At 38.0% G+C, this 12,524-nt stretch overlaps 1 protein-coding gene across 6 annotated transcripts in view; it reads left to right on the forward strand.

Annotated features, from left to right (window-relative positions):
• The window catches only part of UBR5 (ubiquitin protein ligase E3 component n-recognin 5), a 143,154-nt gene that overhangs the window by 69,212 nt on the left and 61,418 nt on the right, over window positions 1-12,524 (forward strand). For 4 of the 6 annotated variants that reach the window (XM_074316762.1, XM_074316763.1, XM_019717463.2 and 1 more), the window contains exons 6-9: window positions 1,803-1,992; window positions 2,187-2,346; window positions 2,945-3,094; window positions 5,295-5,506. In XM_074316762.1, the coding sequence (XP_074172863.1) occupies window positions 1,803-1,992; window positions 2,187-2,346; window positions 2,945-3,094; window positions 5,295-5,506 (712 nt within the window). The remainder of the gene's footprint in view (window positions 1-1,802; window positions 1,993-2,186; window positions 2,347-2,944; window positions 3,095-5,294; window positions 5,507-12,524) is intronic. The other 2 variants (XM_074316764.1, XM_019717465.2) reach the window with 1 other exon arrangement.

Genomic DNA, 12,524 nt, shown 5'->3' on the forward strand with positions numbered 1-12,524 from the left:
TTTGTTGAAGACACACACTGTCCTTTCCCCATTGAGTGGTTTTGGCACCTTTGTTGAAGATCATCTGACCATATACACGAGAGTTTATTTCTGGGCTCTCTATTCCATTCCGTTGGTCTGTTTGTCTTATGCCAGTACCATGCTGTTTTAATTAATGTAGCTTTCTAGTAATGTTTTGAACTCGCAAAGTGTGAGTCCTCCAATTGTTTTCCCCCCCATCTTTTTCAAAATTGTGTTGGCTGTTCTGTGTCTTGAGATTCCATATGAATTTTAGGATTAATTTTTCTATTTTTGTAAAAAACGACATTGGGTTTTTGATAGGTACTGCGATGAATCTGAAGATTGCTTTGAGTAGTCTGGACATCTTAACAATATTAAGTCTTCCAATCCGGGAATACAGGATGTGTTTCCATTTATTTGTGTCTTTAATTTCTTTCAGCCACGTTTGGTAGTCGTCATTGTACAAGTCTTTGACCTTAGTGATATTACTCCTAAGTATTTATTCTTATTATTGCTACTGTAAATGGATTTGTTTTCTTAATTTTCTTTTTGTCAATGTAATGTACTTTTATTGCCCCCTTTTTTTCTCTTTTGGTTTTTGAATGATTCTTTACGACTGCATTTATAAAATCTGTTACATAGATGAAATTAAATGATGTTTCATACTGCAGCCCTAAGAATGCACAATATTATTTTTTTCTAAAATTATCTTGGGCAGCTCTTATGCTATAGATACAGACCCAGAATAAACATGAATTGATAGACTGTGTCAACATGTGTAGAAAGCCTTCAAAAAGGATGGTTCCAGGTTTTCTGGAGTGTTTCTTATCTTACCATTTTATTGAGGAAACTTTAAAAAGTTTGCGTTTCAACAGATTGGGCTTTCCAATTAAGTGAAAAGAAAGACCAAGAAGTTTGTTGTATATTGATTTGAGAATTATTACTGGTTAACGTATTCAAACATTTTTAAGGGAAGAAAAAGGCTTGAAAAATCAAATTTAAACTAAATCTGTTTGCAATGGCTGGTGGACGGTTTCAGCAGAGGAGGCAGAAATAAAGTAGCGCTTTCTAGATTGAATGATCTCTAAGTATTACATTCATATTGAATAGAACCGGCACTGTTATAATTTAAAAGGCTAATGTGATTTGTGTGACAATTTCCCTAGGATCTGATTGTGTGCAGAAAAGCAGTTGTTTTATGGTTATGTAGCTTACTTAATTTGAATATTCTTAATTCTCATGTTTACGGCAATAAGTGAAGATACCTGTTTTCTAATACTTAAGAAAAAAATTAATGAATATTTTAAATAGTAGCTTCCCCTTGGTGAAGGTGGTTAACAGTGCTAAATATTAATGAACTCTTACCTTTGCCAAGGAATGTTTTATTCTATGCAAAGCACTTTGAGTCCTAAACTCTGAATTTTACTTTTTGTATAATAAAGTGTTGGTAATTATATCTGATGGATCTTTCAAGCAAAGGCGAGATGTATTTTATAACTAATTTTAGAGTTGTGACTAGAAGTACTTGATATGTGGATCTTTAAAAAATTATTTTACAAAATGCAAAAGTGTGATATTTATCTTTCTGAAAAGTGAATTTATATGCTAGCATTTAAAAAAATCGGAGCAGTGTTATTTTTAAAGTTTAATTCTATTACCTTATTCTATCAAAATACTACTATATATTATGTCAGTTAGACAAATAGCTTTATCTTAGCTGTAGAGACTGAAAATGAGACCCAAAATCATCTTTTCAGAATGATTGTATAAAATGCTAATTCTGTCAATTCTCCAATATTTAGAAGTCGCTGGAGTTCTGGAGTAGGTGGAAGTGGAGGAGGGTCCTCTGGTAGGTCGTCAGCTGGAGCTCGGGATTCCCGTCGGCAGACTCGGGTGATTCGGACAGGACGGGATCGAGGGTCTGGGCTTCTGGGCAGTCAGCCCCAGCCAGTTATCCCAGCATCCGTCATTCCAGAGGAGCTGATTTCACAGGTATGGACCTTGTAGAACACTTAATGTAAACCAGGACAAGGGGAAGTTGCACTGGATATAGTGGACTGTAGTCATGAGTCATATCATGAATTGTGAAGCATTGCTTTTCTATACTGATGCCAGAAAGCTGATTTTGATAACGAATTTCATCAAAAGAGAATTATCATAGCATTTTTTTGTATGTTGTATTTCAGGCCCAGGTCGTTTTACAAGGCAAATCCAGAAGTGTCATTATTCGGGAACTTCAGCGAACAAATCTTGATGTAAACCTTGCTGTAAATAATTTACTTAGCCGGGATGATGAAGACGGTGATGATGGGGATGATACAGCCAGTGAATCTTACTTGCCTGGAGGTTGGTGGATCACCATTATGGTTTTCTCATCTCTGAAGGCAGAGATTTTTTTTCACTGGAGAATGGAATTTTAAAGTACGATGGATTTTCTGACTGTTCTTTCCAAGGTGGTAGATATTTCTCATTGTAGTGTTTGATTTAATTGTAAAATTATTTTTAAGGGAAAATTGGGAAATGTTTTTGCTTAGTGTACTTGTGTATGCTCTCAATAAAGATGTGGCTATCTGTGCATGGCTTTATCACTGGCTGATAGATGATTCTGGAATGTAGCTTTTTGATGCCCTTATTATTGAATGTGTAATAACTGAACTGCAGTTAGCTTTTGACTGTGTTATCTCTACGATGTCACAAGTATCTTAAGTAGCGATATTACTTTCTTGTGATTATGTAGTAGGTAGCCCAAGCAGTCATGCATGTCATATTCCTTAAAATCTTTGTTAAGAACATTCACTTTATTTCCTAATTACTTACTGCCTGTTTTCTCAGGCTGTGTCCATCAGTCCCTGGTTTTAATCTGTTTTAATTTTCAGAGATCCTTCAGTGGTCTACAGATACTTTTTTCTCTATCTGCTTCATTTATATTTGTTTCTGTTTCTAGAGGATCTTATGTCTCTACTTGATGCTGACATTCATTCTGCCCACCCAAGTGTCATTATCGATGCGGATGCCATGTTTTCTGAAGACATTAGCTATTTTGGTTACCCTTCATTTCGTCGTTCATCACTTTCCAGGCTAGGCTCATCTCGAGGTAATTTTGCATTTATTTCTTGTGGTCATTGGCTGGCTGTATGGAGAAACAGTGGTGAAATTCACTGCAATTGAACTTTTATTATTACAGTACTTAAAATCATTAGTTATTAGTATTTTTGGATGCTTTGGCATTAAAACTTGTTATTTTTTATCTTGAAGAGCCACAATACTTTAAAGATGATTTTTATCTATATTGTGGAATGTTCATCAAGGGTTATGACTTACTAACTGTATTTTTATTTAGGAGTATGGAATCTGAACTAAAAGCAGAATTCTACTTTACAGTGACATGCAGCATTCAGAAAACAAGTCTCTTTAGTTTATTTGATTAAAATAAAGAATTATTATGTTCGTTTTAAGTCCTGAATAAATGGAAGAGTGAAATATGAATAAACTCCTTAGAATGGGATTGGCCAATAATAAACATATAGAAATGTTTAGCTTATTAAAATGCTATTTTCAAAAGTTTGAAATTCTTAAAAGATACTGTACATAGTAGAGATTAGAACAAAGATTTTGAAATCATACAAATACAAGATTTTCTCTGTATACGTTGGTATTGATTTAGCTTGCATTTTAATTTTAAGTCAGTATTTTTACTTTCCAGAATATAAAATTGCTTAATTCAAATAACAGACAAGAATAAGCTTTATTATTTACTGATCATTAGTAAACTGGAAAAGAAGACATATTAAGACCTTGCTGCAAATAACTAGCACTTAAAAGCAGAGTTTTAACAACAAACCTATGATCTTTTAACATACTGAACCTGTTATGTAATAGCTTAAAAGAATTTTAAATAAAGATGTACTTGACTGCCTTGAATACGTCAAGTATTCCATTTTCAAATATTCAAAAATCTAACAGAAATAAGTTGCAAATTTCTCCCTTTTGCTTTTCCTTAGGTAATTCTGTGTGGGCATTGCTTTTAGTTTGAACCATATGAAATTGTTGGTACTGATTATTTTTGACCTGCATTGATGGCAGTTTCATATGGTTCAACTTAATACTGTTTTTAATCCTTCTTATCCAAATCTTGGAAAGTTTATTTTGATTATCTATTTAAAAAAATTATGAGCAAACTGAAAAAAAAAAAAAAACTGGCTTTAGAGAGTTTGTAGCCAATTGTAGAGGAAACATTTTTGTAAGGAAATCTTGCTATAAAGATTCTTATCATAAATTGTGAACTACTGCTTGTATTAAAGGATGCAATCTGGTTTCTCAGAAATTTTTACATAAGACATATCCATAAAAATCCAGCCTATAAAGTTATTCTAAACAAGAGCTTGGATTATCAAAAGTTTTATAGTTAATGTTAATGGGTTTGTTTTTTTAACCATTTCAAGTTTTTTTCCTGTGTGTACAGGTTTGGTTTTTTTTTCTCTTTTTTTTTCCCCCTTCTTCCACCTCCCCTCCCACCCTCCACTCTGGTTCAAGCCATTGTTTCTCAGTCTAGTTGTGTAGGACACAGCTCCCTGACCCATGCTGGTATTATGAGCCTTGCCCCCCACATCCCCCCCACCGAGGTGGTTGGTCGCCTGTCGTTGGTCGGCCGCTCATGGCAACCCACAGCAGCCCACAGCAGCTCACCTCGACCTCCGGCTGTTCAGGGCAGCCCAGCTCCAGGGAGAGCCGTTGTTCTCAATCTAGCTGTAGAGGGTGCAACTCACTGGCCCATGTGGGAATCGAACCGGCGACCTCAGTGTTAGGAGCACAGCGCTCCAACCACCTGAGCCACCGGGCCAGCCCGGTTTTTTTATGTTTTTTGTTTTTCTTTAATAACTGAAGATGCTCTATTTAACACATACTCTTTTTTGGTTTCATATGTATCTAATGTGTTGAAATTCTAATTGATGCATATTTTCTAATAAATAAAAAAAGCTATGGTAAGCATTTTTAATGAAAGCCAAACATTTTAAACTCCATTTAAAAATCCAAAGTCCAGTAATTCTGCTCTAAAAACATATAGTTGGAATTCAGAAGTCTTCCTCTACATAGTTCTTTAAAATACTAGTTTATAATTTTCATACATTCACTTGGGCGAGTTAATGTTTTGAATGTTGCATGTCAGGCTTATTAGAAATACATTTACATTTAGTTTTTGTGAGTAGATAAACTGCTGTTAGTTGCATCCTGAAGGGTCTTTACTAGAGAGTGGCTTACTTTTATCCCACTGGTGTGACCCAATTGCATACCAGTTCTCCTTCTTCCCTTAGAGAGAGACTCTGAGCTGTTGCGTGAACGTGAATCCGTTTTACGTTTACGTGAACGAAGGTGGCTTGATGGAGCCTCATTTGATAATGAAAGGGGCTCCACCAGCAAGGAAGGAGAGCCAAACTTGGATAAGAAGAATACACCTGTTCAAAGTCCAGTATCTTTAGGAGAAGATTTGCAGTGGTGGCCTGATAAGGTATTTGGAAAAAAATCTCCATGCTTTCCATTTAAGTAGTTTCTTTCCCCCCTTTCTCACCCCCCCTCCCCAAAAGAAAAAAGATTTCTGTTTTATTTTGGATTTGGATTTTTGTACTACCATTATGAAAATAGGTAAAACCACACAGACATAAAGTGGTATTTTTGTTTTGTTTAAAATACAAATAGAGCATCTTTATTTGGTACTACACGAGTCATATTAGTGAGATGTGTTTCAGTGGTGCTATTTTTTTCTTACTTGATAAAGTAAATCAGAGAAATTGGAATGGTAGTTCCAGATAATACATTAGCATTCTGTTTCAGAATTTCTTTTCTGATGGTACTTACATCAGCAACTGATAGTATATCTCTGGTAGGATTTGTTTTGTAATGTCACGTGGACCCCGATTTCTGCAGGACAAGTTTGTGGTCATTTAGATACAAGCATGCATGTTAGGGCAAGTTTAGGGATCTGTGTTTCTTTGATTAGTTAGCTGTCCCTTTTGATGGCATAATTCAGACAGGCCCCTTGCTCTAAATGCTGTGGGAGACAGAACAGGCTGACCAGGAATGGACGGGGGGAGTGCTGCTCTGCATTTTGAGGAGAAATACAATGACTGGCTCCTAGAAAGCATCCAGGATTTGTTCAGATGATTCGAATCTTTAAAAATCCATCAGTGCCACAAGTGAAACAGAGTCGGTGCATCCTATTGATGGTGTGTAGGTTTGATTGTCTTACGTGATGGGTAATTCATCTTCAGAGGGTCCTATAGGAAGCCACATGTTTTTCACTTCTTTTTTTAGATTGCTTCTTTCTTATTTACACAGCCAGTTGGGTAGGAAATTTTCGTAAGTAGAAGTAAAGTAAAAGAAGGTAAGAACTTTCAGGTTAATCTCTGCCAGATAAGGAGAGTCTCTTCTGATAGGGATTTCTTTTCTTTCTTTGAAGTTGAATTTGAATTTGGGATATTAAAGAAAAAAATATTATCTAACTCTGAATTTATTTTTCATAGTTATTGTGAATAATGATGTAGTTCATTTACTTTCCCCTGCAGTCAGCTCATGTAGAAAACTTGAATGCAAGAAACAACATGAATTTTAATCAGTCTCTTTGTTATTCTGTTTTCTTTGGCAGCTGGCAAACTTTCCCTGAATTAAGTTCTCTTATTTATTTCCATAAAACTAAAAATTGCCCAAGTTTTACTTTCACTTGGTAGAAGTTGATTTAAACCTTTGGGCTTTTTCTTTTGTTTAGTACATTGTTCTGTGTTTCCTATTTCTCTTGCCTGGATCATATTAGGACTGTGTCTATTTCATATTGCCAGGAAGTCATGGAGGACTCATGAGTTTTGTTTTAATAGTGCTGTCGCATATATATTAGTCTAGGTTTCCTTATTACATTATTTTTGATTAATGAAAGTGTTTTGAACAGTACAAGTTTAGCAAGCTCTTTCCCTGGCCAGTATACCCTCTGTTAGATTTAGCCAGTGTTTTTGCCTTTACTGATAGGCATGTTTTAGAATGCAGAGTTATTAAAGGATAAAAAGACCTTGCCTTCAGGTAACTTCAGTACGACATGCAAAACTGGCATACAGAGGCAGAGGATAAATACCACATGAGGAAACAAGTAATATGCAGGACAATATTGGCCCTCCAAAATTGGGGGCCGTGATCCCTGAAGGTTATAAGGTTTAGGGGCAAGACTTGATTAGAGGATGGAGAGGTAGGTGGAGAGTGCAGGAAGAGAGGTGTCAGCATCACTGCTTGGAAATAGATTCATTCTCTCTCTCTCCCCCTCTCCCCCTCTCCCCCTCTCCCCCTCTCCCCCTCTCCCCTTCTCCCCCTCTCCCCTTCTCCCCCTCTCCCCCTCCCCCTCCCCCTCCCCCTCCCTCCCTCCCCCCTTCCTTCCCTCCTTCCCTCTGTCCCCTTCTCTCTGTAAAAATAAATGCATTCCTGCTTAATTTCAGAAATGACCTAATCTAGTATTTTTACATTGTAGGTTTGGGTATCACCCATAGTACTTTTCATTCTTCCTTTTGTTAGGGTGCATGAGGAATTCCATTAGTCTGTCATCTGGATTAGTACTGACTTTCCCAACACCCACTTCTTCAAAAGGAGAGGAACAGCCACTTCACAATTTTACCATTTTGTAGGCCAGTAAGCCTCCTTTAATGGTGGAATGTCCTCTTTTCTTTAAGGTTTTACAGTATAATCTTGAACTGAAGCTATTTGAGGTGACCTTAAACTTGAAGTATATCCATGAATTATTTGAGTTAAATGTCAAGAATAGTATAAAAGCATAATTGAAATTTACCATAGGGATATTGAAAGATCTATGAAGACAGAGGGTAATTAGGTCAGTGGTAAGTTAGTAGCCTTGATTAAATGCATATTGTGTATAAGGCCTTTGATTAGGTGTTAGGGTGAGAATTTTGTGGGAAGGCAAAAAAAATGATATTAATACTTTTAAGTAAGTATTACAACAGAATTAGGTACAAGAGGCTTTGGGGCGTCACAGAAGGCCACGTAGAGTGATTACTAAGAGTGTGGACTCTGGAGCCAGACGGTTGGAGTTTATTCCTGGCCCTGCCACTTACCAGCTGTGTGGCCTTGGCCACATTCTGTAACCTCCCTGGGCCTTGGTTTTCTCCTCCGTAAGATGAGGATAATAACAGTTTTTACCTTATGGGATTGTTATAAAAATTAAATGAGTTAGTGTATGTGAAGTGTAAATAGCAAGGTTCTCGCAGGGTCTACAAAGCGAACAGGCAGTTTCTGCACATAATGGGAGGCTGAGAGCCCAGTGGGTTTGGGTTTTCCAAGTAGGTCCATGTGTCAGTAGTATTTTGTGTGCTGGCTTCTCTGCTAGAATTGGGCACAAGCTGCAAGAGATCCAGACCATGCCCCTTGTCTGACTAGACTAGAATGCAGGTAATGGAAACATTTCATTTCAATAATAATTTAGCATAATAGGAAATAAAAAGGCAATCTGTGTGGACCAAAGTGAGACGTGGAGGGAGGGCCTACGTCCGGCCTTTAAGTCCACATCCTCGATGTGTAAACTAGCCCGCTGTACACTGTTTTCTGAATAGTTTTACCCAGAATACCAACATTTTTATTATGCGGTTTTCCCCCTTCCCCCAACCCATTCCTCCCCCAGTACTTCTCTCTCTCCTGTATTCCCAGCCCTCCCTCTCCTTGCTTATTGTACTTTATATTACTGGAAGTAGCTATGATAGTGCAGTTACTTTGATGAGAAGATGAAATCTTTTCAATTAGGGGATTATCTAACATGGCTGCATTTCCACTTCTCAGTCATTTTTGCAATTTACTTTTCTCAGACTAAAAATTTAGTTCTGTGTTGCTGAATGTGTACATGTAAATTGTAATTATGTATGTATTTATACCAACCTTCCAACAAGAATCTAAAGTAACTTACAAGGTGGGGAAAAATACAGTTACAATAGTAACAAAGACTATTAAAAATAGAATGCTAAGTAATAAATGCTGAAGATAGAGGAGGGAGAAAAACTACAGGAAATCCATGCTAAGTAAATCTGCTGAAGCTGAACATATAAAAACTTTGCTCTGTGTCCTATAACAAAACACACCCTTTCCATTTAGAGGATGCCTTATCGTTTCTTTTCAGTAAACTGTCAGAGAAGAGCTTGGTGAGAGTTGTGTGGTGGGTGATGAAAAAACAAACTGATTCAGCAAGTCAGTATGTTAATGTATAGTCATACGTCTTACTGTTCTGAATCTAATTCCATATAGTCTAGGGGAAATAAGAAAATGTATTCCTATCAGCCTTTTGAATTGTACTGTTCTGTGTCATTCTCAGTTTCTTTTAATGGTTTTGAGAGCAAATAGCCCATGACATTTGGCTCCTTCCTTCAGCTATTGGAGTAGCTTCCTTGTTGGAACCAATTGCTCAAACTCGTTGGCCATACTGCTTCGCTTGCTGGGTTCTAGATGTGGAGGTTAGGTGGGGAGTCTCGGTGGTGGTGGTTTTTAATTGACACTTGAAAGTTTCCAGGAAGTATTTGTTAAGACTTAGCTAGGTGTGTCACAAATGTAATTTAATAATGAAGTAAGAGGAAAAAGAGAAATGGTCATAAAAAGGAAAAGAAGCCAGGCATAAAGAGAATATGGAGAAGTAGAAAGGCAAGGGAGAAATGAAGTGTGCGTAAGGACAGTTGACCAAATTGCAGTGTGACCTGTAGTTGTATTCCATCCATTTCAACCATAATACATTGCTGTTGGGACTGGTACTTAACGGGAAAACTAGTGTTTGCTGATAGTAGGAAAATTAAAAAAAATTTTTTTAAAGATGAAAATTAGGTTTTGCGTAAGAGATTTAGGAATTGGAAGACTAACTTTTCCAAATATAAACTACGAAATGTAGATGTGGGTGGTAGGAGTTCACGTTGCCGGGTTGAGTGCTTTTTGTTTTTCTTAACCTTTGGGCATGAGCTAATTTCCATCATATTTTTAATAGTTTCCCTCTCCCTTTGGGAAAGAATTTCTAGTTTGATTGATGACCTGTTTACTGTCATTCAGACAGTTGCAAACTTTCTAATTAGAAGCAACCTCTGATGATTTGATTTTTGCTAAATAGAGCTAAACTACTGATCTTTAAGGAAACAATGCATATCCACTTTTCCAGCTGGGTTGAAGCAGGCTCCCAACTTGTTCAGAAGCAGCTGTTAGTATGTCATTAAAACAATAAAACCATTGTGTTTTTGTTTTTTTATGAGTGAGCTAAAAAGACTGTTCCTTTGTGTGTATTTGATGGTTGTACATTTCTCTACATAAAGCAGGGAAGAAGCAATTGGTGATTTTTCCATCATCTTCCTTTGGATGGTGATTGTACTATCCATCCACATTTGTCCATAGGGGCTTTTCAGGGCCTTTGTGGTTTAGTTGACTCATTCAGGACTTAATATCCTAGGGAATGTTGGCCTACGCTTGAAGGCTATAGCTAAGTCAGTTCTGAGAGGGCCTTGTGTGCCATGCTTTTGCCACGGCAATGGCTTGTTCAGGATTGCACTGCTCTGGCAAGGCATTTCCTTGAAGAAGTTGGAATTACAATTCACTTGTTCACTCAGTTATCAGTGTGCTCCTATTATGTGCCATGTGCCAAGCGGGCCTTTGAGAATGTAGAGGTGAATACGGTATGGACTCTCCCACAGGAAACTCAGTGGGGAAGACACGTTCATAGACAATGTAATGTGTTTACAGTATGACCAGTGGTAGACTGAAGGTGAGAATATAATGCTTAGCGGCTCAGAGTGAGGAATGACTAATACCACATGCAAGATTTGGCCAAGGTTTTACAGAGAAGATGACATTTAAGCAGCATTTTTAAGGTTAAGTAGGTGGTGACCAAGATGCAGAGGCATTCCAAACATATCAAGCATGGGCCTAGAGTCATGGAAGGTCACCGTGTGTTTGGGGGAAAACGAGAAATTTAGAATTGCTGCCGTGTAGTGGGGAGTAGGAGACGAGCAAGGTGGAGCAAGACTGCAAGGCCCCAGACGACTTGCCAAGGAGTTAAGATGTTCGCAGTCACCAGGAAGTCAACGGAATTCTTTGAGAGTTGATATGATTAGATTGGCGGGGTTCATTTTGCTTTCAAGGAGATGAATAATTGGCATTGAGGGATAAAGATATGAATAGGAAAAATTTGGAGTCAGTTAAGAGACTGGTAGTGTTGTTATAGAAAGGAATGGTGAGGATCTCAACTAAAGCAGTGACAGTGGAGACGAGGATGGGAAGAATCTGGGAGGAATTTGAGACAAGTGCAGCACTGGTTTACTGGTCACTAGGTTGTTGAGAGAAAAGGAGGAGGAGTGAGGAAAGCTCCCAGATTGCCATGTGTCTCCCATACAGAGTGGGTGGTGGACGTCATGCTTGGAGATGGGGACTGTAGAGGACATGCAGCTTTGGAGGAGATGATGAATTCATTCTGTCTGTACTACGGTACTTGAAGACATCCAGGTAGAGAGCTCTTGTAGGCTAGTCTGGAGATAGGAGATTTACATGTTTAAAAGCACGTGGATGCAGTCACTTAGGATGAGGGTGGAACATAATTTGAATAAAGGGACCAGGACAGAATCTGGGGCAGGAGTGATCGTGGTGTGAGGGAGATGGAGAACAGTTGTGAAGGTCAGAGGGAGGCCATTAGAGAGCAGTGACCTGTGAGCAGGAGAGAAGAGGTTCCGAAGCGGATGGTGAACCAGGGCCACATGGTTCGAATGGAGAATTTAAAGAGAAGATGAATTGATTAAATTTGTGGGGCCTTGATATGGCTGTTGAAAGTGCAGTTATAACTGTTAAGGAAAGCTGGAAAGGTGAAACATGCCAAGTGATAATGCACTTTACTGTGAGTAGGATTGAAGGAGACATTAGCTTGGATGGCCGTTGGGCTTACGAGAGGGTTGCATCCAGTCTGGGGGTTACCTACAGAGAGGAGACTTCTTTCTCCGGGGTGGGGGAGGGCAGTAGGGGAGAATGGTGTTTTTTCTTTAAATAAATCCAGAATAGAAATATTCAGGAAGCTTTTGCTTTCTGGGTGAGTAGGAGATGAAGTCAGGGGAGCAGAGTAGTGATGGTTGAATTCTGTTGAGCACTTGTTTGTGCTGGGCTCTGTGCTGTGCACTTTCTATTTGTTGAAAATGAGTGTTCTTTCTGTACGATTAGGGCATAACCAATTGTTAATATTTAAAGTCTTGGCAGACTTTACCAGCTTTAGCTGAGCACTATAACCCATTTAACCAAATAAAATTGGAATTTGACATAAAACCAAAAAGACACCATTAGTTTAGCATACACTGGAGCCAGAATTCCAGAGAGCAGAAGTAGTGTATAGACCAGTAGCAAAAAGTGCAACCTAAAATATGTTATTGGGAAGTTTTGCTGTGCGATTTCTGGGTAACTTCATGACTGATCATATTGGTCTTACGTTAAAAAAAAAAGTCCCAATTATGTTGTTTATTTACATTTATTGTCTAAGCTTT

The sequence above is a fragment of the Rhinolophus sinicus genome, linkage group LG12 (genome assembly GCF_036562045.2).
Source record: "Rhinolophus sinicus isolate RSC01 linkage group LG12, ASM3656204v1, whole genome shotgun sequence".
NCBI classification, from domain to species: domain Eukaryota; kingdom Metazoa; phylum Chordata; class Mammalia; order Chiroptera; family Rhinolophidae; genus Rhinolophus; species Rhinolophus sinicus.